The 25,142-nt window shown below is 50.7% G+C and overlaps 1 protein-coding gene across 1 annotated transcript; it reads right to left on the minus strand.

Annotated features, from left to right (window-relative positions):
* Positions 1–5,402: 5,402 nt before the first annotated feature.
* On the minus strand, positions 5,403–22,566 carry SEMA4A (semaphorin 4A). The gene is made up of 14 exons (XM_084243644.1): positions 22,399–22,566; positions 19,960–20,120; positions 18,987–19,049; positions 18,650–18,748; positions 18,321–18,426; positions 17,445–17,561; positions 16,698–16,822; positions 16,368–16,528; positions 15,030–15,180; positions 8,630–8,810; positions 7,104–7,222; positions 6,850–7,007; positions 6,429–6,529; positions 5,403–6,034 (listed from the first exon to the last, which is right to left on the minus strand). Exons 1-14 carry the CDS (start codon positions 22,535–22,537, stop codon positions 5,442–5,444), a joined length of 2,274 nt encoding a protein of 757 aa, XP_084099770.1. The 5' UTR covers positions 22,538–22,566; the 3' UTR covers positions 5,403–5,441.
* Positions 22,567–25,142: the final 2,576 nt, after the last annotated feature.

A 25,142-nucleotide genomic window follows, 5' to 3' on the forward strand; every position in this document is an offset into this window, starting at 1 on the left:
AGATTAAGGTTTAGGAGAAGGTAGTGTCACTGAGAAAGCAGGATCATACAATGGAAAGAATACTTGTAGTCAGGATGTTCACGTTTGAGATCTACTCCCTTTACTTACTAGTAGGATTGGATCCAAGTCACTTAATTGAAATTCAGTTTCCTCATCTTTGAAATAGAGTTAATAAAGCCTGCCATAGCTATTTAACAGTGAGGTACAAATCATATGAACTACTACGTGAACAGCATTTTGTTGAGAGAAAAGCATTTCTATCACCGTAGAGAGCTCTGGTGGATAGCACTGCTTGAAATCCTTGCGGTTCAGAGTGGTGCACAGGCATCAGCATGGGGCATCCCCGGGGAAGCCTTAAGAATACAGAACTACAGGATGCACTCCAGACCTGCTGAATCACAGCCAACATTTTACCAAGATCTCCAAGTGATTAGTATATGTGCCAGGGTTTGGAAAACACTACTTTAAAGACTGTGAGCATTGTAACAATGATAAAAGCTATGCTGGGCCCATTATGACTAGACTAGGAACCCCCAGTGGATCCTGACTTGTCACCAGAACTCAGCCCAGTGATAATCACTAGATTTACTCAGATCTTCTCTTTCAACCACCCCATCATCAAAGTAGATCAATTTCTACAGCTTCTGACAAGATTAGGGTTTGGTGCTCACTTTTCAGCTGGAAAGAAACTCTTTGTTTCCACCCTCTGTTCCTCCTACTGCTTCTACTACGCATCTGCAAGGAGATATCTACCATATGAACAGTGAATATATTTACATGCGCACCCACGAAATGAAATATGCCCTTCCTTAGGCAAGTATCCCTGGCGATGCCCGCCCCCCCCGCCCCCTCCCCAGCTCCTCCTTGGAAATAATCCCTTCCCTCCCGTAGGATGAGATTTCCACTCATCTTTCCTTTGGTCTTCTACAGGTACCCACGTGATCCCGTATCACAGACACCACATGACAATCCTCTCCACCTGCTCCACGTGACACCCCCTTTTTGTAGCTTCAGTCCGGGCCCCTAGCACAGCAGCCTCTGTGCCACGCCGCTCGGCCACGCCGCTCGCCACGCTTCTTTCATTGTCAGCCAACCTCCTGCTCCTCCGACGGGAGGAGACGCCCCGCAGGAGTCATCCTTCAGCCCCAACACTGCGTGGCAGGCCCCCACGGCACCGCAGCCGGGCTGCGGACAGCCGCTGCCTCTCTGACAGGTCCAGGTCCTCAGAGACCACAGTCCTCGCGCACCGCAAGGCGGTGTTTTCTCACCTTCTCAAATCAGGGCGGTTCCGCCGCGTCTGGGGCGAACTCCAAGTTCGGATCTCTAGGCTGCAGCCCCCACGCTAGCCTCTGTTCCCGGCGACTCCGGGCCTCGGGTCGCATCTTCCTCCATCTCGACCCGGCTCCGGGCACTGCCGGAACCGGAAAGAGACGCTGTCATTCCTGCCTCTGCGGGGGCGGGGACGAGCCGGGGACAGTTTCACCAATGGCCTTCGCGGTCTCCCCCGCCCCGCCCCGCCCGGCGGCGGGAGCGGGCGGCCCGGAGGACATCTTCAATTCGGGCAGAAGCCACGCCTACCCTGGCTTAGCGGTGCCCTCGGCTCTACTGCACGTGCGTGCCCTTGCTCGCCGGGGCATGGCCGTGACCCCGCGTTCTCGAAGATTCTCTTCCAAGTGGGTCACCTTGTGTTTCGGTCTGTTGGAATCCTTCAACCCAAATCTAATTTGTGATTTTTTGGTAACCTTTCTCATCTCTTGATGAGAAAGCTAAAACAGTAGACCAATATGCAGCAGGAAAGACTAAGGTTAGACCATCAATTTTGAAGTTTAGGAGCTCAAAAAACTGCAGGAGTAGGGGACATTAGTGGAGGTCGACCAAATGACAATTAGGGTCTCTTCCAGCGCTATAACTATTTGCCTGTACATAAATGTGAAAGAAGAGGAGGAGAGATTTAAAGGAAGGCATGGGAGGCCTGAGGTGGTGAGTCAGTTCATTTCAAAAGAGTATTTCACAATTCAACACAAAAAGACAAACAGGTCACCTGAATAAATGCGTCCACAGCTTGTCCTTGTACTGGCTGGAGCACAGGGGAAAGTTCAACTCTGGACTTGTACAACTTGTTAGGGGGAAAAGGATGTCCTAAAGCTAATTCCATACAGGCTTTGTGCACTCCACCCCCACCCCAGGCCAAAGCCAAAGACACCGGGAACTCCAAATCCCATCACCACCAAAGGGAAGGTGGCTGGGACCTGAGGGTGGGGTTAAGCAGCCAGGTTGGTATAAAGCCAGACACCTGGGCTATGGAGGGGTCCCCCATTTTGGCTCTCCACCAGCTCGCAGGGTCCGGCCAGCTCCGAGAGTGACTTTGGGTTTCCAGGTCGTCGGATCGGGTAGGACGCGTTAAAGACTTTATTTCCCTATTTTCTCCCTGAGTTGTACATTTTCCTTATTTCCTTTTCTCTTGTAAATAAACCTTTTATTAACCTTTTGTGTGTGTCTGTAGTAGAGTATTAATAAGTCCCTTTTAAGCGCACGGGTGAGGACCCACAGCCAGGAACCCGTTCAATATCGGGGCTGCTCTATAACAAACTGACCCAGAGGAATCTATAATGCTTAAAGCAAGGAGAGCTTGCTGTGCATTCCTTATTCCAGGTACAGATTTTGAGGTGCACACAGGAGAGTCTGTCTGGATGTACTAACTGTAGACCAGTGCCCAAGGAACACACTCCTGATTCAGCGCCTTTTCCACAGGCAGATGATGCCTGGTTGAGGGGGGGAGGGCAGAGATTAGGGGACTCACAGAGAGGAAATCTGGAAGGGTGCTCTTAACAGTGAAAGCCAGGGGGCCTCCCTGGTGGCACAAGGGATTAAGCATCAGCACTATGAAGCTATCCACAGTCACTGCAGCACGAGTTCAATCCCTGGCTGGCCAGGGAGCAACCCACATGGCGCAGCAGACCTCTCCTGACTCGCCCGCTGCTCCCCTCAGCTGTGTACTTTGGTCAGTCTGCCTGTTCTGTTCCCCACTCTGTCTCTGGTGAATCCTCTAATCCCCCGCCCCCTGCATCTCTGGCCTGTACCCCAGCTCTTGTATGCATAAATAAATCTTTTTTAAAAAAGAAAAAGCCACAGCAAAAGCGTGAAAATAGGATGGCCCATGTGTGAAGGTTACACAGAGGTCAGGGTCTAGTTCAGCAGTTGGGGGTTTATGGGTAACCTTGGAGTCATTTGAACAGAGGTGGAGTAGCCAGACCACAGAGGATTAAAGAAAGTAAGGAAGGGCATCTCTGGTGGCACAAGGGGTTAAGATGCAGCACTTTGAAGCTATCAGCAGCCATTGCAGCAACCAAGTTCAATCCCTGGCCAGGGAGCTACCCATATGGCACAGCAGACCTCTCCTGACTCACCCACTGCTCCCCTCAGCAGTGTATTTCAGTCAATTCACCTATTCTGTTCCCCACCGTCTCTGGTGAATCCTCTCATACACACCCCCCCACACACACCTTTGGCATACACCCCTGCATACCCACACAAGAGTATGCATAAATAAATAAATCTTAAAAAAAAAAAAAGAGGGCCTCCTTGGTAGCGCAGGGGGTGGAGCGCAACACTGTGAAGCTGTCCGCAGCCTCTGCAGCGCAGGTTTGTTTCCTGGCCTGCCAAGTAGATTCCCACATGGTGCGGCAGACCTCTCAGCAGTGCTTTTAGTCTGTCTGCCTGTCCTGCTCCCCACTCTGTCTCTGGTGAACCCTCACACCCTCCCGTGCCTCTGGCCTGTACCCCAGCTAGTGTATAAATTTAAAAAAAAAAGAGTAAGGGAGACATGGGTGGGGGAGGCAGCCAGACAATCTTGGTGTTTGATGGTAACAGGAAGCCAGTGGGGGTAGATGAGACAGGTTGAAAGGGCTGCTGCTTTTTTTTTTTTTTTAAGATTTATTTATTTATTTATATAAGCACTGGGTACAGTGAGAAGCGCAGGAGGGTGAAGAGAATTCACCAGAGCTGGAGCAGGGAACAGAACAAGCAGACTGACGAAACACACTGCTGAGGGAAGCAGCTGGCGCGGCAGGAGAGGTCTGCGTGCCATGTGGGACCCTCGCCGGCGGCCGGGGATTGAACCGGTGCCGCAGAGGCTGTGGGCAGCTTTGCAGCCCAGCGCTCAACCGCTGCGCCACCAGGGGAGGCCCAAGATTTATTTATTTTTATACAAGAACCGGGGTACAGGCCAGATGTGCAGGGGGTGAGAAGATCCACCAGAGACAGAGCGGGGAACAGAACAGGCAGACAGACGGAATACACTGGTGAGGGGAGCAGCAGGTGAGGCAGGAGAGGTCTGCTTCGCCATGTGGGATTCTCGTCGGCCAGCCGGGATCAAACCCATGCCGCAGAGGCTGCGGACAGCTTCACAGTGAGGCGCTCAACTGCCTGCGCCACCGGGGAGGCCCCCCCCCTTTTTTTTTATAGGGACCTAGCACACCTGAGAACACCTAGCACACCTCTATTGGGGACAGGGCACAGACCAGCAGACAGGAGGTGAAGTTGGACAAGAGAGATGTGTGGCCCAACAGCTCCTAACAGTGCTGGGGCTGAAGAAAGGACTATGGTGCTGGAGCTCAGGGTGCAACTGTAGGGCAGAAGCCAGAGAATTATCTCACAAACTAGCCCTTCCCCAAGCTGATGTCCTCAGATTGCCTCCTCCCCTTACACCTACCAACCCTCTGCTAGGGCACTCTGCTCCCCCAAAATAGAAACAAGTCATCAACTTTGTCTTTTTAATAAAAAATAAACTGTGTGACAAGCAGCTTTTTGAATCCCAAAACAAAGGAAAAGGGAGTGGAGAGAGGGCATGACGTCAGTCAGGGTGAAGAAGTGAACAAGGCTCAGACCACGCCTGCCATCCAGCTAGGCCAGAAGGGAGCCAGCCTGCCCCAACTGAAACAAGAAGGAAAGTCAGGGACATCTGCCCTGGAGTCAGGGCCACTGCTGATAACCAGAGCAGGAGGGGCAGCTCCCTGAAGAGCCCTTGAGATCCCTGGGAGAGGGGAATGTTGGTCTCCAAGGCAGCAGTTGCTTTCGGGATGGAGTCTCCAGAAGCGGCAGGTATATGTTTTTTTGGATGTCTGGTATTTCTTATCACAGCGTTCTGGAACAGTCGGGTCTCCTGGAGTAGATGTTTCTGGAGGGTCTTGGAATGACCAGAACCCAAGGATCCTCTGCAGGTCCTTCTATCATGGCCTAGATCCAGGGCCGGGAAACCCTGTTAGAGTCCGTGTGCTTGGTAGGAGAGAATCCAGTGGAAGAGTCACTGAGTCCAGTGGGAGACCCCACTGAGTGAAGTCTTGGTGGCACAGAGGCAGGAGAGCTCTTCTTGTGGGAAGGTGTTTTTTTTTTTGTGCTGCTCCCACCTGCACTACCTCACAGCCTCAGCCTGTGTCCAGAGTTTAAGCCACCTCGGTGCCCAGACGGTTGTTGTCGGCATCCACAGCGTTGGCAGAGGTCCTGTGCTCCTTGCAGGGGTGGAGGTGCTTCTCCTTGCTCAGTGGGGCCTTGTCCCCAGGGGGCAGTGTGTCACAGCCCTGGACCTTGCCCCGGGCTCGAAGGGCTCCCAAGGGGGAGGCGAGGAGGAGAATGAGAACCCCTGAAAGCACTAAGGCAAGGAGCACAGTAACGGTAAGGAAGTGGGGCCAATAAGACCGCTGGGCAGCCAGGGCGGCCCCACCACCCACTCTGGTCAGAGGGGCCTCCACACGCTCCCGTGGAATGCCCGCCAGTTCAGGATCCAGGGCCAGGGGCTGGTCCTCGCTGTCCACCCAGTAGGAGACCACGGGGTATGAGAAGCCATTCTCTGTGGCCCAGCACTGATAGAGGCCCCCCACCCCATCCCGGAGGAGGAGCAAGAGGGAGCCATTGTAGACAGTGGAAGAGGCTCCCGGGACGGCGGCTGTGCCGTGACTCCAGCGGTAAGAGGCCAGGGCTGAGGGGTGGGGGCAGGGGAGCTCCAGGATGGAGTTGGGGGCAGCCAGGACTTCTTTAACTGTAGGTGAAGGAAAAAGACAAAAAGATGGAGGGCATGAGGGGGGTGCAGAGGAAGGCAGGAGAGAGTCTACCTTACATTTGGACCCAACTTTCCTTCCAACTCCCAAACAGAACTCTGACCGCTTCCTCATCTCAGGTCTGGACCCCTGACTGACCTCCAGCCCCCCTGACTCGAACACCAAAAGCAACTTTACCTCTTTAAGTCTTAGTTCCAGCTTAGAATTCCTTTCCCACCCCCATATAGCCAGCATCCAAATCCATCCCAACTCAGCGTGTTCAGGTCTCAAGTCAGACAGGTGTGAGGGGATAAACTGAGGCAGAAACGCCCCCCTCCCCCGGCCCCGGATAGAAGTCTTCTGGAGGCTTTGCATCTTCCCCAGTCTCACACTCACTGATTTGGGGGCGTCTCTGAGGTGGTTGGCTCCTGGCCATGGGGCCATTGGCACATGCCCAGTCTGGGTTCCCGCGCTCCATGTCCTGCCTCCAGGACTTTCTGAGAAGGCAAGGAAAGAAAAATCACCCGTTGAAATAGACAAAAAATGGTGAGCGGAGGAAGAGAGGGAAGGGTGCTGAGGAAGGAAGTGGGCAGTGGAGGGCAAGGGAGAAGAGAGTGGAGAACACAGAAACCCAAGGTGGCCGTAGCTGCTTCAAAGCTGCCTGGCACAACTCCATCCCTGGAGAAGCCCACCACAGGAAGAGGAAATCTTGGGGACAACTGTCAGTAACCCCTGGACAGAGGAAGAACAGGGGCAGAAACTGGGTTAGAAGGTCCTCAAGGGCCAGCTTCAGCGATCATCCAGGACTGGCACTCACGGGATCTGTGTAGGTAGGAGGCGGCAGATGCTGGACTTAGGGTCCCAGGCACAGTGGGGGTCCCGGGCAAGGATACAGTCCACACAGCTCTCATAGACACTACAGTTAGCTCGGGGAACCTTCCAAATGCCTCCTGAGAAGCCTGCAAACACTGCACCCTGGAACAGACAGGGAAAGTGTCAGCACGCCCCCACCACACCCAGTAAGGGCCTGGCGCCCCATGCTGCCCCCCCCCCCCCCGAAGGCATTCCCACCTGGATGGGAGCCAGCTGCAGGTTGCGAACAGGTTCAGGGTCAGAAAACAGCTGGATCTCTTCCACCAGATGAGCACCGCTGTCCCCACTCACCACAGCCTTGTGGAGAGACCCAGTGGCTGTGAAGAGACAGAGTGGAAATTGTCTCACCTCAACCACAGACCCCACTTGTGGCCCTCTCTGTCTCTAGTGGCCTCCCCAGCTCTAGAAACTTCTTTCTGAAGTATAATGTGCACAGGACACAGAATAGCCAGACCGTTCCCTCTCTGTACTGAGATAAGCTCCCCTGTAAATGGCTCAGAATCTTTATCCCTGACCTTCTGCAACTGCCTGGAAAAACTGTGTCCACGGTGAGTCCAGAAATCCACTTTCTCTATGGACACAAGGCAGTGGACAGAGAGCACTTCTGCAGGAAATCACATCACCAGCCTCCCTCACCTCCATCAAGTGTCTACTCAAAACGCACTTCAGTGAGTGTCCCCACCACCCTTTTAAAAATAGCAACCTCCCCAACTGACATTCCTGACCACTCTCCAGCTGCTCTACTTCATTTCCTGATCTCAGGGTACTACGTCACTGACTCCGTCGGTATGTTTATTGTCTGCTCCATGCACTCCACAAGGACTGACATTTCTGTCTGTTCTGGTCTTTACTGTATTTCCAAATACATGGATGGCTGCTACAGTAACGTGCTGAAAGTGAAGGAAGCTGGTGGGTCCTTCCGCTACAGCTCAAGTTCATCCATCTTAGCTAGACCCTCTCCCCCTCTTTCCACAATGACGAATGGCATCCAACCCCTCAAGCCTCCCTCCTTCCTACCTCTCAGTCTTAGCTCATGACTTTGAGCACCCCCTGCTTCATGAGAACGCAAGAAAGCCTTCACATAGGCACTCCGTCTGCTTCCTGCCCCCTCGAGTAGTCTGTATACTCCCACCTTACCCCTTCCTTACCCTCCCTCCCACCTCAGCAGAGGTGCCCCCTCTTCTGCTCAAGGCCCATCCCTCACCTGTGTCCTACACTCTGCTTTCCTGCTCCCTCTGCAACCTTCCCTGCCAGTGATCCCCTCACCTGCCCATCTCTTCATCATCCCCCTCTACTGGATCCTTACAGTCGGTCTCATCTTTAAAGAAAGAATGCAGCTTGGACCTCACACCCTCCTCCAGGAACCCCCACCTCCTCTCTCCCCCTTCACAGCCAAGCATCCTCAAGGAGTCATGGGTACACTCTCTGCTTCCAGCTTCTCTATACCTACTCACTTGTCACCCCCAACAAGGCTTCCCTCTACAGGATAAACAGCTCTTGCTAAGGCCACCAAAGACCTCCGTGCTGCTCTCTCCCACCAGACTGGGAGCGAGGAAGAGGAAGGGATTGGGATGCTTTGTACCCACACTGTATTTTCAGAACATAGCAGGGTGTAGAACAGGTACTCAGCAAGCATTTGTTAAACAAAGGGGTGACTGAATGAACTCAACCTGAGTCACAGGCCCTGCTCCAGCCCCAAGGATGTCCTGGAGCCCTGTACTCACTGGTGCCCAGGTACATGACCACATGGCCATGCCCATCAGTGCTCTGGGCTGTCTCCACTGCAAGTCGTGTGTACTCCACACCAGACTTCACCAGCAGGGGTATCCCCACCACCTGCTCATCCATCAGGAAATGGTCCTTCATGAAGGTCAACGCTCTGTCAGAGGAGGGGCCCACGGAGCACTGAAGGGGAAAGGGAAAGCAGGTAGGTCAGGTCAGCTTTTTCTTTCCAGTGAGCTCACCCCTCGCCTCCTCTCTCCCTCCCAGCCCCTTCTGCTAAACCCTTTGCCTTCCTCCCTTATGGCAGTCCCCCATCTCAGGAGGGTAATTAAAGCTGCCTGGCTTTGGACTCCAGCCTCCATGTGCCTGAGGCTCCTGAACATTGAAGGGGGCATATGACCACTTCATCCTAGGATTGCTGAGGGGATGAAAAGCACTAATACATGAAAGACATTAGATCAGTGCTTGGTCAAGTATTCAACACTTGTGAGCTGTTATCACCTTCCTCGCCATCACCACCTGCATCAAGGAGGCCTGGAAGCCAGCAGGAAGCAGGGTGAGGACACATGCTTTACTCCTATCTGTAGCCCCACGCATAACACAGGACCTGGCATACAGTTGGTGCCCAACAAATGCTTGCCAAGTCAGCGACTGAATGCAGGCTGTCACCAAAAGGAGTGGTGTAGCAGGGAGTGTTTCTCATCATGGTTTTGCATGAGCTTGTGGCACGACTCTGAGAGTCTCCTTTTTCCATTCTGGGCACCCATAAAATGAGGGGGTTGGACCGGCTGTTGTGTAAAGGCCCTGCCAATATGAGCATGCTGTGGCTCTGGAACACCTGTATCCTGATCTGCGGTCAGGATCCTTATCCTTCACACCCAAGAGCTGCCTTAGACCAGCCCCCTCCTCCCCCCGGTCACCAACAAGCTATGCCCTCAGACAACTTACTTTACTGCTATAAACCTCAATTTCCTCATCTGTAAAGTGAGGCAGTGACATCCACGTATCATTTTGATGCCAGAATGAGTATGCACTTACTCTCACTTTCCCCTAAAGAGATTTTTTTAAAAAAAAAAAAAGATAAATCTACATGGAGAGGAAGCTAAAGCACCGCATTCTGGAGTTTGGAAAGCAAATGAACAAACAGTAAACCAGGAGAAAAAGGAATCTTCTTAAGCTAGCCCAGGGGGCCCAAAACACTCTCATTTATAAGGCAGATTTCCTAAAGTTCATGAACTAGTTGCCCCAGTCACTTTTGCAAGTGAGTTAAAAGAGGACCTGATAGAGATTATTTGAAAATTTAAGAAACAGATAGACCTTCTCCCAGCTCCATGGAGCTGGTTACTGACCCTCGAAACCATGACCAAAACTGGAGGTTTTACTCTACATGTTAGGGGGAAAGGATGTCCTGAGCTAATCCCACACAGGCTTTGTGGACTCCACCCCCACCCCAGGCCAAAGCCATCAGGACATTGGGAAAGACAAATCCTGTCACCACCAAAGGGAAGGTGGCTGGGACCTGAGGGTGGAGTTAAGCAGCCAGGGTTGGTATAAAAAAACCAAACACGTGGGCCTTGGGCTTTCTTGCTCTGTCGCTCGCCTCCTGGCTTCATGGCTCCTGGCTCGTGGCCAGCTCTCAGAGTGCCATTTGGGATTCCAGATCGGCAGATCGGGTAGGACACATTTAAAACTTTGTCTCCCATTTTTCTCCCTGAGCTGTACATTTCCTCATTTCCCTTGTAAATAAACCTTTTATTAACCTTTTGCGTGTGCCTGCAGCAGAGTATTAATAAGTCCTTTTAAGCGCGTGGGTGAGGACCCACAGTCAGGCACCCCATTTTGTATCAGGGCTGCCCTATAACATACACAGAGGGTAAAGAGAGGGTCTCTGCATGGACGGCAGCAGGTATAGTTGAGGAAGGACCCTATCATGACAACAGGAGGGCCAGGTGCAGGTAAACACAGAAGCTTCAAGATATTCTCCGTACACACAATCTTCATCCCTATGCTTCTAGACATTAGGAGCCAAACCACCTCTCTCCAAGCAGAAGACTAGAAGAGTCAACTCTGGGAAAGCTGATGAACAATCCAAGAAAAAAAAAAAACAAAGACAGTGACATCAAAGGTCCCCAACAAAACAGCACCATCAGACACTCCTCAGTGAAGTTACTGTGGAGCCCAACTTGCCAAGTCATACCCACAGGTAGTTTCCAAATAACTTCATGGTTCCCTATTCTTAAATATGACTAGATAGCCAAGGATCAGCAGATATGTGCATATAAAACCATGAACGTGAAGAGACCAACACAAACAACAAAAACCTAAAAGGAAACAGAATTGATTCAAAGAAAGGGTAGCTTCACAGCAAACTATCATTACTATCTTAGAAGAGATAAGTGCTATTACTGTAATTGTGAAACAGAAAGGGAAGTGAGATATTGCATGTCCTGAAGGAAAAGCACACTAACTACCTCCATGAAGTAGACTTATGCCCAAAATCAAATTTCAATCTGATTAAGTCCAGCCAATTTACAGAATATACAGAGGTAAACCAAACTGAGAAAAACTTTATATGACAAATAAATTGCAAAAGAAAAAAGAAGCTGAAAAGGGAACACATAAATTAGAAGAGACTTAAATGAACAACCAGTCCAAATGGATAGATCTTATCTGGGTCTTGATTCAAATAAACATTGTTTTTTTAATGAAACAATTAGAATGAAACACCAAATGCAGATTAGACTACATGCAGATTATTCAGTTTTTAGGTGTGATGATGATACTATGGCTATGAATTTGTTTTATAACCATGTCTTTTGGAGAAAATACTAAAATATTTATGGATGATATAGTGAGTTGAATTATTTTCCCCCTGCCCCTGAAATGATATGTACATCTAAAACCTGGGAATGTGACTTTATTTTCAAAAAGAGTCTCTTTAGATATCATTAATGATCTGAAATGAGATCATTCTGGATTGCAGAGGGCTCGAAATCCAATGACAACTGTCCTATCTATAAAAAGGACACTTCTTATAGAAGTGGAGGAAACACACAGAGAAAGCAAAGCGATGGCAGAGACAAAGATTGGAATGGTGTGTTTCTAAGCCAAGGAATGCCAAGGATGACCAACAGCCCAGCAGAAGGTAGGAGAGGGTCATGGAATGGATTCTGCCTCAGTCTCCAGAAGGAACCAGCTCTGCTGGTGCTGATGCTTTGATTCAAAGTCCTGGCCTCCAGAACTGTGAGGGAACATATTTCTGTTATTTTAAAACCACCAAGTTTGTGGTAATGTATGTGACAACCAAAGGAAACTAATATAGATGAAATGATATGTTATTCAGAATTTGCTTCAAAATAATAAGGGCAGAGTGGGTGGGGTACAAATAAAACAAGTTGTCTTGTTTGTTTGTTTGTTCAAGCACTGGGTACAGTCAGAAGCTCAGGAGGGTGAGAGAATTCACCAGAGCCAGAGGGTAGAGCAGAGCAGGCAGACTTACAAAGTACACTGCTGAGGGGAGCAGCGGGCGGAAGGAGAGGTCTGCGCACCATGTGGGACGCTTGCCCGGCGGCCGGGGATTGAACCGGCGCTGCAGAGCTTTGCAGCCCAGCGTTCAACTGCTGCACCACAGGAGAGGCCTTAAAACAAGTTTGATTGGCTCTAACTTGAAGCTAACTGGTGGCTATATGGAGTTCCATTATATATTTATTTATGTTTAAAATTCTCTATAATTGAATATTTAAAAAAATATGTTCAAAAATTTAAAAAAAATCCAGGAAATTAAATATTTTGGCAGAAATGTAAAATCTGAAAGAAGGACCAGAAAGAAGATAAAGTTGAGACACTTTGAGAAAATAAAACAAAACCAGACATCTGGAAAACTGGAAAAGACTTAGAAGTTAGAGGATCAGAACAGGGTATCCAGGGGCCTCCCTGGTGGCACAAGGGGTTAAGTCTCAGCACTACGAAGCTATTGGCAGCCACTGCAGCATGAGTTTGATCCCCAGCCAGGGAGCAACCCACATGGTGCAGCAGGCTGCTCCTGTCTTGCCTACTGCTCCCCGCAGCAGTGTATTTCATTCAATCTGCCTGTTCTGCTCCCTACTCTGCCTCTGGTGAATCCTCTCACCCCTCCAACACTTCTGGCCTACACCCCAGTTCTTGTATGCATCAATAAATAAAAATAAATACTAAAAAAAGAACAGGGTATCGGGCCTCCCCAGTGGCGCAGTGGTTGAGCACTGGGTAGCGAAGCTGCCCGCAGCCTCTGCATGCCGGTTCGATCCCCGGCCGCCGGGCGAGGGTACCACATGGCACGCAGACCTCTCTGCCGCCCGCTGCTCCCCTCAGCAGTGTATTTCGTCAGTCTGTCTGTTCTGCTCCCTGTTCTGGCTGTGGTGAATTCTCTCACTCTCCCACGCTTCTGACTGTACCCAGTGCTTGTATAAATAAATAAATAAATAAATCTTTAAAAAAAAAAAAAAAGAACAGGGTATCCAGAAAGAAGTGAGAAAATACTAACATTAGGATATCAACTACATAAGGAAGGAACTTTTGTCTGTTTTGTTCACTGCTATATCTCCAGTACATAGAAGAGTAGCACTTGACTTCAAAAAATATTTGTTGAGGCAAAGAGGGGTCTCGCTGGTGGCGCACCCACTCTGTCTCTGGTGAATCCTCTCACCCCCACACCTCTGGCCTGTACCCCAGTTCTTGTATGCATAAATAAATAAATCTTTAAAAAAAAAAAAACCAGAGGAGGAAGTAGCTTGGGAAAACTTAGAACTGAAAGAATTAAATTTGCATGGTGAAGGGACAAATTGTGTGCCCAGTACAAATAAGTGAGTAAGAGCCCAAATAAACCACAGCATCATGAAATTTAACCACCAGAGATAAAGAAATGGTACAACAAGATGAGAAAATCAGGGATCAGAATAGCTTTGGAGTTCTCAGCAACGGCACTGGAAGATTATTCCAAATCTTCATGGAAGATTATTCTAGTCTATCTTCATGGAAGATATACCTAGCCAAACTATCAAACGTGAAAGTAAGAGTACTTTTTCAGACATTCAAAGTCACAAAGAAAATGTAGCCATGTATCCCTTTCCATCTGCCAATAAAATGAGGTAAAAGACAAAAGAGGAAGCCAGGGGATGCAGGAAACAAGCTCGTCACAAGAAAGAGGCAGAGGGAATGCCCAGAATGACAAGGAAGGGAGATTCCAGAATGACAACTGTGCTCCAGACCATGGCCCAAGGGAAGGTTCTCTAGGAAGATGAAACTTAGAAAAACTAAGGGGTCTGTCTTGAGAAGAGACTCATATAATTGAGGATGAGTTTGGGGCTGAATTAAAGATAAGCATTTAGAGGAACCTCCCTGGTGGCGCAAGGGGTTAAGCACTGCACTATGAAGCAATCCATAGCCTGTGCAGCACAAATTCGATCCCAGCCAGCCAGGGAGCTAACCCACATGGCGAAGCAGACCTCTCCTGTCTCGTCCACTGCTCCCCTCAGCAGTGTATTTCAGTAGACCTGCCTGTTTCCCCACTCTCTCTGGTGAATCTTCTCACCCCCACCCCCTGCACCTCTGGCCTGTACCTCACCTCTTGTATGCATAAATTAATAAATCTTTAAAAAAAAAATTTAAAAAAAAGATAAACACTTAAAAAACAACACAAACGAACAAACAAAAAAAACATGGTAATTACTACTCCCAGGGAAAAAAATATGCAAAAAGGAAAATTAATCATGGTTTACTACCTTGCTCGGTTGTTTATAATAACAGTGAATATGTAAATATTGATCTAACCAAAATGACAATGAAATGATGCTGGGAGATTAGGGGTGGGTGCAGTGGTGTGTTGGGAGGTGGCTGTGAGGTGGGTTTTGGGGTCCAGGGGCAAAACCGTAGTACTGGCCAATTTCCAGATGGTATACTCTCACCAGGGTTGATTTCAAGCTCCCAGTGTAATGTCACTGAACACAAATTTGAAAGAGATATGCCAACAGTTCTTGCTAGTTGCTGCAACCCAAGCTCCAGCATGTCTCTGGGTGGAGGTGGGAGTCAGGAACACAGTGAAATCCTCACTCTTCAGAATGAGAATTGATAAGATACTGTCTGAAAATAAAACATTAAGAAGTAGCAACACCCAGGTATTTGAAGTGCAATTAGCTGGGGCATTGGGGGTTTGATTTGTGTGTAGGATGGCGGCTGGACACCTGTGGAATATGGATAGCTGGAGCGGGTGTATATCTGACCAGACAACACTAGTGTGTTGGAGGGGGTGGGAAGAGCACTAACATTTACTGGGCATTTTTCATATCATGATAGGTTCTTTACATGTATATTATGTGTGTGTCTGTGTCTGCCTAGGCTTTGCTCAGTGCGAGGGGTGGTACTCACGCTGCCTGGCCGGGGATCGATATCGGAAAACCCAAAAGTAGTCCAACGTGAAGTCTCTTTGTTCAGTTCCTTGTATTTTCCCTCAAAGACACGCTTGATGTCCTCAAGAGAGAAGGCACAGACAGCTGAGCTCCTGGTCCCGCCGCTCTCCCTGGAGATAGCCAAGAAGGGGACATTGTGATCTCAGCTATACCAGAAAGTTCCCTCTCCAGCCTCTGTGAAAAACCCTAGGGGGAAAGGAGTGTGGGGGTTCAACCAGCTGCCTCTCCTTTTCCCAGCACCCCAGGGCTAAGGACTAAGATAGGCCCTAACTCTGGCCCAACTTAGGATCTGAAATTTAATTATCTTTAATGGGAATAAATTGGGGCTCAGACTCTGGGGTGGCTGGCTCTGGTACTTCTCAGGCTGGGCTACACCAAAGGGAGAGGCAGTATAACCAGCTCCTGGTAAGACCAGGAAACCCTCTTCCTTTGGGTGCCTGGGCACCAGTCCTCAGAGAACCAATCAAGGTCAACAAAATGATTTTTATTCCTTCAGTCATGGTCTGAGGAAACAAAAGGTCTACCTGGCACCTGACACTTGTGAGCCGGTACCCAGACATTGTGGGGCCAGACTTACGCTATGGAACTTTAGGCAAATAGTTAACCTTTCCCAGTTTCCAAGCAATGACTTTATTTTTATGTGATGCTGTTGGTAGCTCTTTGCTCTATTAATCAGGAAGTGCAGAGCTAAATTTGAGACCAGCATCCAATGATAAACCACTTGTTAGGTGCTGACCCTCCCTTGGTTATTCTCCTTTTATTCCCATTTCCCTGGCAGTTTTATTTTACTTTAATTTTTGTTTTTTTAAAGATTTATTTTTATTTATTAATGCATACAAGAACTGCGGTGTAGGCCAGAGATGGCGGGGGAGAGGATTCACCAGAGACAGAGTGGGGAGCAGAACAGGCAGATCTACTGAAATACACTGCTGAGGGGAGCAGTGGGGGAGACACAAGAGGTCTACACCACCATGTGGGTCACCTCCCTGGCCCAGAATGGAACTCATGCCGCAGTGGCTGGCCATAGCTTGATAGCACTGTGAATTAAACCCCTGTGCCACCAGGGAGGTCCTACTTCAATTTTTGTCTTCTGTAAGATGCCTCCTTTTTGTAACTAGGCAAGATACAAACTACAAGGACCTCTCTGAGTTTTATTTTTCCCCTCTACATGAAGGACGTAGGTCGAATTCCTGAGAGGTATGTGCTCGGCTCAGGTCAGTTCCTAGTCCCTTGGAGACTCGGAAACACAGGTGCTGACCCGCATCTGGTGTCCAGCCCCCACGTTCCTACGGCTCACCACTGAGAGGTGAAGACTGCGTAGACCTGGGAATCGGAGGGCAGTAAGACGGCATGGCGGATGATGTTGAAGGGCAGTTGTCCAGACTGGGCGCAGAGCAGCTGGGCCTTCAAGAAAGTAGTCCACTTCTTCTGCAGCACCTTCTCGCCACCCACGTCATTCTGGGGAGAGCGGCCAGACTGAGTCAGGGGGCGCCCTCTGGCCTCGCAATCCCCGCCCCTTGCCTCTTCTATCCCAGCTCCGATTGGGCCTTAGATTCTAAGCCCCACCTCTACCACCTCCCCCATGGGCTCCACAAGGCAAGTGCCGGCGCCCACCCGAGCCACACACCTTGCAGACTCTGGCCACCCGAGAGGTGTGGAGCTTCTCAAAGAATTCAAATTCGCTGGCAGTCTCCTCGAAAAAGAAGTAGACGACCTCGGTGGAAGGGATGGCTGCCACGAAAGAGGCATCCGCTGCAGGAGTGAGGAAGAGAGGCTTAGGGATTGGGCACCTGATAACCCTGATTTCCCTGAAACCCTTGGGTTGGCTCTGGAGGCCCAAAGATTGGTTGCTCTGAGTGCCACAGCTGTCCCAGGAGTAGCCACTGGGGGAGGGGCACTTCGTGGTGGTGCTGTTGCTTCTTTTTTCCCAAGATCTATTTATTTATGCATACAAGAACTGGGGTGTAGGTCAGAGGTGGGGCGAGTGGGCCAGTAAGAGGATTCACCAGAGACGGAGTGGGGAACAGGCAGATTGACTGAAGTACACTACTGAGGGGAGCCGCGGGCACGGCAGAAGAGGTCTGCTGTGCCATGTGGGTAGCTCCCTGGCTGGGGATCAAACTCAAGCTGCAGTGGCTGGCAACAGATCTGAGACTTTAAACCCTGCACCACCAGGGAGGCCATTGGTGCTTCTTTATATGAGATGAAAGCTCAGGAGGCGGGATGCTTTGCTCCTGGCTGTACCCCCTGTACCCTGCATGTAGTGCACCCTCAACAAATGAGAGCTGAGTGAATTAACAGCACTTCAAATGCCAGGTCTCCAGGACTGCACGAAGGGAGGCCAAATTGTGCTGGGAGGGGTTCAGGTGCTTACACTGTAGCCAACGGAGGAAATTGTCGGTCTTGAGCACAGGCTGGGATCCCAGGGTTCGCATCAGGATAGGTTCACTGCCCAGGAAGTTGCTCATGGTGCCAGAATAGAGCATCCCATCTGGGTCAGAGGAGAGGGAGGGAGACCTAATCAGTTGGAGGGTGCCCAGGCCCTCTGACTGGGCCAGCGTGCACATCAGTCTCTGGCTTCTCTTTTTGTTCTACATGTTTCTGTGGAGTGCCAAAGTCCAATTCACAGCCCCATGCTGATCACCCTGTTTAGGTCGTCCCACGATAAACAGCCATTTTGGCACTCTGCAGGCTTTCTCTGGCTACTCCCTCACACACAGGGGGAACCACTTGCCACCAGAATCACTCGTTCCCAAAGGCGCCTGTGTTTTCTGCTTCCACACCTTAGGCCCTACCCATTTCTTCCTGAATAGCTTTCCTACCATCTTTCAAGGTTACCCTCAAAAGGCCCCCTCTTCCAGGAAGCCAGGGTGAGAAGTCTGTAAAGGTTTGTGTCCAGGAGGGCACAGGGTCAGATTTCTTCTTTGTAACCCCCACAGTTCCCTGCATGATTCCTTGCTCCCCGGAGAAGTAGGGAGCACATCTGTTGAACAAACAACCAGATCTCAGGCCTCTTCTCTGCCAGAGACCCTTCCTGAACCCTCCTGCCTCCGTATCTCTCCACCTCCTTTGTAGCAACTTCAGCAGGAGTTGATGGTTGGAGTGCCTGGTTGTCCCTCTAATCTTGTGCTCTGAGGCTCCTGGCTTCCCCTCCCTCTGTCCCTGCCTTTCAGGAAACTGTCAGACCCCATGTTTCACAGAGTGACCTGGGAAAGCAGATATGGGATGCACCAAGGAACCTGATACTCACCTGTCAAGACAGCTGTGTGCTTGTGGGCAGGGTCGAAGGGGCTTTGACCTTTGCCATCCATGACCTTGTCCTCCAGGATGGGCAGCAGGTTGGAATCTTGGAGTTCCTAGAGGGGGGAAGAAGCTGGGGGGCCAGAACGCCAGCATCTCATGTCTGGGCCATGAGGGGTGTGAGGGAGGAAGGGAAAGGGACATAGAGGAAACCAGTCTGGGGCCAGGACGCTCATGGAGGTCCTGCATCTGGACATTTCCCAGAGCTATGGAGGGTGGACTGGGAATCGATGTGAGGAGAGATGTTGGGGCCTGCGAGCTGGGTGTCAGGTAACTCACAATGAAGGTACAAAGAGGGCTGAAGGCAAAGGTGCCGCAGGCGTAGAGATGCGTGGCGTTGAAGGAGACCAGGACACGAATAAAGTTGAAGCACTGTGTCTGAGGGAGACAAAAAACTCAGGCCTTCAGGACACTTGCTCCAAACTCCAGGCCCCAGAGGCTGCCCATCATTTCCTAGAGGGAAGAAGGACTGGGCTCTGCTAAGGCAGCCCCCGTATATTTTTACAGAACTTGACAGGCAGCAGTCACGCAAACAATTGTCCTCCGCTGCCTGCCCAACCTGAGGTCATCCAGGGATGGTCTGGGGGCACCAGAGTTTGCCATCTCCCCCACTTACCTCATTGCTCTTCTTCTTAAAGGCACATTCAGTCTTTTTTTTGTCACTGGCTGGCCAGGGTATCTGAAGTGGAGAGTTGGGGTGGGGGACAGGAAAGGAAATCAGGTCTCCAGGTCTAGCTTTGAACAGCCACCCCCTCTTGGCTCTGGTGTGAATCCCTAGCAGGCATGGTGGCGAGTAGCATACTGGTGGGCTTTAATAACATGGATTTATGACCATTTACTGTGATGATGCTGACCTGCCTTAGGATACAATTCCCTGGAAGAACTCGGGTCTATGGAATCAGACAGATCTGAGTCTGAATTTGGGCTCAGCCACTTACTGACTCAGTGACCTTGGTCAATTGCCCAGGCTCCTGGAGGACACGGATAGGTAGCATTTATAAAGCACCTAATGCAATCATGGCCTGCAGAGCAGGAGCCATCAAACCACACGTTTCCTGGGGAAATTGTTTAAAATGTCAACTCCTGGGACACACCTCAGAGAATCTGCCTTGTTAACTGGCGTGCCATCTCAGCAGGAGGTCCGGAAGCCATGGGTGGAGAAACACAGACCGTGGTGATGGTAAGTCATTGTTCCCTACTTCCCTCTCCCTTTCTCCCTCACATTGTTCCCATTAGTAGGGTGACTAGAATTTAGCACAGAAGCTTCAGTGATTTCTGCCTGTGGGTGGATATCATATTATTGACATAATTTGAGTCAATGTTTCTCTCATATGTCAGTGATTCCCACATCAACCGTTTTAGCAATTAATATTATTCAACCAGTATTCATGATCTACCAATGAAAAGCAAAGCCACTATCACATTTCTTGTCTGCTGGAGGACTGTATATATAACAAGTATTGCTGATTATTGCTGGTTATATAAATAACAGAAGTCGCACTGTTCTTCATGCACAGGCAGCCCAGACACAGGCAGCTGCTGGCCCCCTCATCACTCTCACCCATGCCCTTCATCCCTGGCCTCCTCACCATGTTCTTCAGCCTTGGCACCCCTGGATCCTGGATATCCAAGGCCAGAATGGCTTCTCGAGCCCCCACGTAGAGAGTGCCTCCATCACCACTCAAGAGCAGAGTGTCAAAATCCCGGAGACCCTTCTGGTGGAAGAAGCTAAGAGCCCTGCGTCCATCCCCTGTTGGGAGGTGGTAAGAAGGGGTGAGTGATGAGGGCTGGTGGGTAGACAGCTGATTTCTGAGATAAGACGGGGGAGGGGAAGGGTTGGCAGAGCACTCTCCAGGCCTTGGCAGCTGGACCTGCTCTTCATCAGCAGCTCCCCACTCTGCCCCTCCCTCTGGCGGCCATAGGAACTCTGTGTGTTGAGCCCACAGTAGAGGCGAGGCAGGCAGAGACAGGGTAATGACAGCCAGCGACTGGGGGAGGATGGCCTGCACCCAAGGGACAAAGAGACAGGAAATAAAGTGTCCAATGGGGGGAGTTCCAATGGGACTTTGGGGGCTCCCATGGGGGAGGACACCTTGGACCTCACTGACCAAGGACAGACAGAACAGGAAGGTGTCAGCAGCCACAGATAAGAAAGCTAGACATAGACAGGACTATGGGTCAGAAGAGCTGAAGATTGTAGGTTTCACACATCCACCCTACTTCATCCCCCTCCCTCTACTGCCGGAAATTTCCACTACTAGAATCACTGTGATAGGTTGAACAGAAAGGCAACACTTCTTTTCAGAAGTCCCTGTGGGCATACCTGGAAATCAGCTAGGCAGGGGAGGTGAGCTGGTTGTGGGGGGTTCACTTAGGTCCTCTCTACCCCTCGTGTGTGTGTGTGTGTGTGTGTGTGTGTGTGTGTGTGTGTGTGTGTCTCACTGGCACAAGAGGAAAGAGCTCCTTGAACCTTCTCTCCTGAGCACAGTGGCACTTTTGCATTAGTTAAGGGACTGACTAGCAAACTGGACCCTTTGGAGGCTCAGAGAATCTTAGGACCAAGAAGAAAGGATGGGGCCTCCCTGGTGGGGCAAGGGTTTAAGACGCAACCTATGAAGCTATCCACAGCTTCTGCAGCATGAGTTTGATCCCTGACCAGGGAGCTACCCACATGGCACAGCAGACCTCTCCTGGCTCACCCACTGCTCCCCTCAGCAGTGTGCTTTGGTCAATCTGCCTGTTCTGCTCCCCACTCTATCTGTTGAATCATCTCACCCCTCACACTCTGGCCTGTACCCCAGCTCTTGTATGCATAAATAAATAAATCTTTTTTAAAAGAAGAAGAAGAAGAAGGAGGAGGAGGAGGAGGAGGAGGAGGAGGAGGAGGAGGAGGAGGAGGAGAAGAAGAAGAAGAAGAAGATGGTGAATGGTGTGTGGGTGGAAGGTCAGGCTCCCCCAGAATGGTATCAACCTCTCGATTACCATACTGATCACCCTCTAGCATGATGGACTGCGCCTCTAACTTCCCTGGGTACTGTGAGCACCCTGAGGGCAGAAGCCGAGTCTTTTCTATATCAGTATTACAAGCATCAGACACCAAGGTGGCCTCTCCATCAACTGGCAACATGCATTTCTTTTATCATATTGCCCCAGAAAGATGCTAAAGACACAGCCATGCCCAGGAGACCTTATAACTCCAATAGAGTTCTTGTCCTCCCCTGAATCCTCTCCCTGGAGGTGAGAGTACTAACAGCCTCCACAACCTCAGTAAGAAACCAGCCAGTTGTGACTCCCTGGTGGCGCAAGGGGTTAAGTCTCTACACTATGAAACTATATGCAGTCACTGCAGCAAGAGTTAGATCCCCAGCCAGGGAAGTGACCCACGTGGGGCAGCAGACCTCTCCTGTCTCACCCGCTGCTCCCCTCCGCAGTGTATTTCAGTCAGTCTGCCTGTTCTGCTCCCCACTCTGTCTCTGGTGGACCCTCTCACCCCGTGCACCCCAGTTCTTGTATGCATAAATAAATAAATCTTAAAAAAAAAAAAAAGAAACCAGCCAGACTGTGCCTACAGGGTTCCAGAGCCTGTACCCCTATGGGACCACCCTAAGTCTTCATGTTCCTAGTGTGCACAGCACAGGACACAGTTGGCCTAGGGTGACCTGCGTCATTGGCATGGGCGGGGTGTGTCCTGGGTCGCCAGGTGCACAGGTGACATTCTGGCATGGGCCTCGGTCTTCAGGATGTGAAAGCAGTTAGGGATTTGGGGATTGAGGTGCCCAGTTTAACGACAGTGACATTTAAAGAGGGAAAGAAAAATCACCGACTTTGGAGAACTAGAAGGAGCAGTGCCCTGACCCTCTTCCCTCTCCTCAATCTTCACCCCGAGTGGGTTTCATCATCCTCCTAAATCAGTGTGAATTTCTGTCTCTGGCTCTCTGGCTTTCTCCCCCTCCCTCGGCACATGTCTCCGTCTCCTTCCTCCTCCCCCTCCAACCCCACGCTCCACTGACTGGCCATCAGACACTTACCTGCATAGTATTTGACCCTGGGCATGGGTTCCTGTCCACCACCCCCGGCATTCGTAGGCGGCAGCAGCAACAGAAGCAGCTGGAAGAGGAAAAGCCCCAGGAGGCTCCAAGGGTCCAGGCCCAGGGTGGGGAGGGCCATGCTCAGCCAGAGGCTGTCACCAGAAGGCTCTGGGGAAACAGGCAGCAGGGCACTCTGGGTGAGCAGTCCTCACCACATCCCCCCTCAGGACCAATCCCAGAGCCCCAGGCAGCAGAAGTGTGGGGTGGGGGAGGCGCGGGTTTTAGGGGAGGTGGCAGTTTCCTCTCCAGAGGGCCCAGAGTCTCACTTCCATCACCCTCACAGGCCTCAGCCTGTTGCCTCACTTGCCCATCTGGGGAGCTGCCCAGCTCTTCCCCATCCTGCCTTTCTGAGCTTGTTACCAATAGCTCCACTCTACCTTTCCTCACCTTGAACTCAGGCAGTCCTTCCTACCCACTGTTTGTCTTTCCTCCTTCCAGAGCCCAGAGCTTGAACCACTCTGGCCCGGGCCAGGGGACTTTCTGAGGAGTAGAACCCTGTACTCAAAATACAGATTCCACAGACCTGAAGCTCCTGTTGACACCGGTGCCACATGCTCATCCCTGCTCTCTGATGACCCCACACACGTCTGGCTGGCCTGCTCTGACCCCTTCCCTCCCTAGCCCAGCCAGTTTCTGAGTCCTTCTGGCTCAGGCCTGCCTGTACCTCTTCTTGCAGAGAGGCCATGAGAGGACAGCCATCCCAGGCCACGGCCCCGGGCAGGGAGAGGATGGCAGTCCCTTGGCCTCTAAGGCTGCCCCCTCAATCCCTGGTGTCTGTGGTCCTGCTCTGTCTCTGCATAATCATCCCCATACCTACCAACCCCCAATACCTGTCACATACCCTTGAGCCAGCCACCATGCGGAATCCAGGTATCCAAACTCCTGGGTGGAGGTGCCATCCAAGAGAAAGGAGAGGGTGCCCAGATCCCAAAAGACAGGGAGGACCAGGGACAGCAAGGCACGGGAGGTTGGAAGGCTCACTCAGCCCGGCTGGGCTGGGAGTGCGGCCCTCCAGGTGCCCATAGTGCCAAAGCCAGCAGGGAAGCTCTGGGCCAGGGAAACCAGATTTTCCACCTCTCCAGTTGTGACAGATCCCTGGCTGGGGCGGAAGCTGGTGGATTGGGAGGGGAATAAAAAGAGACACACCTCTCTCACTTCCCTCCCCTTGAGTCCTTCCATCCAGAAGACTTAAAAGGCCAGAAAGTTCCTAGGTTATTCCAGCCATTACCCTGCCCCTCTATCATGTCGCTTCTAGTGGAACTGACCTCGCAGTGATTGTCCTTTTGTTTGAGGTTTCCCAGAGGAGACGTGACACTTTATTTTACACTCCTCTTTTCACATAGTCTCAAAGTGGGGCCTCTTCACTCCTACCTTCTGGGAAGTCCCTGCTTGGTAATGATGGAGGCCAGAAGTAGAAGATTTGGGAAGGAGGTATCACAAGACCAGAAACTGGCTCACACAAGACAAGAAGCTGAAGGTGAGGGTAAAAATGATTAACATAGTCATTAAACAAGCTATAGAAAAGTAAAGGCGCAGACCTGAGGCGGGGCTATAAAGATTGAGGGCCATTGTGAAAAAATCACTGGTCCTTTCAAATCTACCTAGTCAAACCCAATATAGAAAAAAATCCTCAGGAGCCAATCCTGAAAATAATTAACTTAACAGCAGTTAACAATCCCACAAAGGGACGAGCCTCTCCCAAAGAGAAGCCTATCTGTGCAATTTCTGCTCTGACAAGATGCAGCAGTTCTCCTGCCTGCCTGTGACTCTGCAGGTGTTTCACTTCACCAACCTCCCTTTGTAAAGCAGCAGAGGTAGCTCTCCCAAGGCTGCCTGCCTGTGACCAGCTAGCAAACCTGTCCCTTGCAGAAGCAGCTCTCTGCCCGCTTGTGTCTGTGCAAGCATCCCTAACTTCCCCTCCCATTTTTATAAGTCTGTCCCTTTCGGATATAACTAAATGTCTCTACCTTATGGAGAGCCTGAGAAAACTCGCTGCGTGCTGCTGAAAGGGGAGCTCTGATGAAACTTTCCTCAGAGGTAACCCAAGCACCTGGCTCTCTGAACCCAGTATCTCTCCAAACTGACATCAGTATAACCTTCAAACCTCCCACTTTCAGCTAAGCCATAGTCTTTATAAACCAAAACAATGGCATTAGGCTCTGCGCCATGGCCTTGCCAAGGAAGTCCCTCCTGTAATCTAACCTCTGTCACTCTTAGGGCAACAGGAGGCCCAGGACAGTTGCCATCTGAGCTTGGACTTCTGGAACATACTTCTGAGGTACCCAACCCCCAGTGGTGGCTGCTCACCCTCCCTGAAGGCTCCAGGGAACCTCATAATGCAGGCTTAATGAAGCCTCTAGTACCCAGGGCTTCCTGACCTATAAAATGGGCAGTTTCCTGCCCACCCAGCCTGAGACTGCTGGTTAAAGAGCACAGACAGCTGACGGCTGGTTAAAGAGCACAGACATCCCAGGGCCAATCTGACCTCAATAAATAATCCACCTCCTTCTTAAATGTACATTCCTTGGTCAGGAAGTCCTTCCTGTAGTGCAACCTCCATGTTTCTTCCACAGCACCAGCCAACAGGACACGTGTGCAGCCCAGGCTACTTAATCAAAATTCCTTGTCAGCCCATGGAGCCTTCTCTCCTGCTCCCATGTTCCCTCCATTTCCTGGAGGGGTCC

The sequence above is a fragment of the Talpa europaea genome (genome assembly GCF_964194135.1).
Source record: "Talpa europaea genome assembly, chromosome: 9".
Classification (NCBI taxonomy): Eukaryota; Metazoa; Chordata; class Mammalia; order Eulipotyphla; family Talpidae; genus Talpa; species Talpa europaea.

What these genes read in the sequence shown, in the direction of transcription:
- SEMA4A (XM_084243644.1), bottom strand. Translation starts at nt 22,537, where the DNA reads ATGGCCCTCCCCACCCTGGGCCTGGACCCTTGGAGCCTCCTGGGGCTT. An exon ending in GCAGTCTTCACCTCTCAGTG is followed by an intron (nt 15,181 to 16,367) that starts GTGAGCCGTAGG and finishes GGCTATCTCCAG; the next exon opens with GGAGAGCGGCGGGACCAGGA. An exon ending in CTCCTACCTACACAGATCCC is followed by an intron (nt 6,530 to 6,849) that starts GTGAGTGCCAGT and finishes TTGCCTTCTCAG; the next exon opens with AAAGTCCTGGAGGCAGGACA.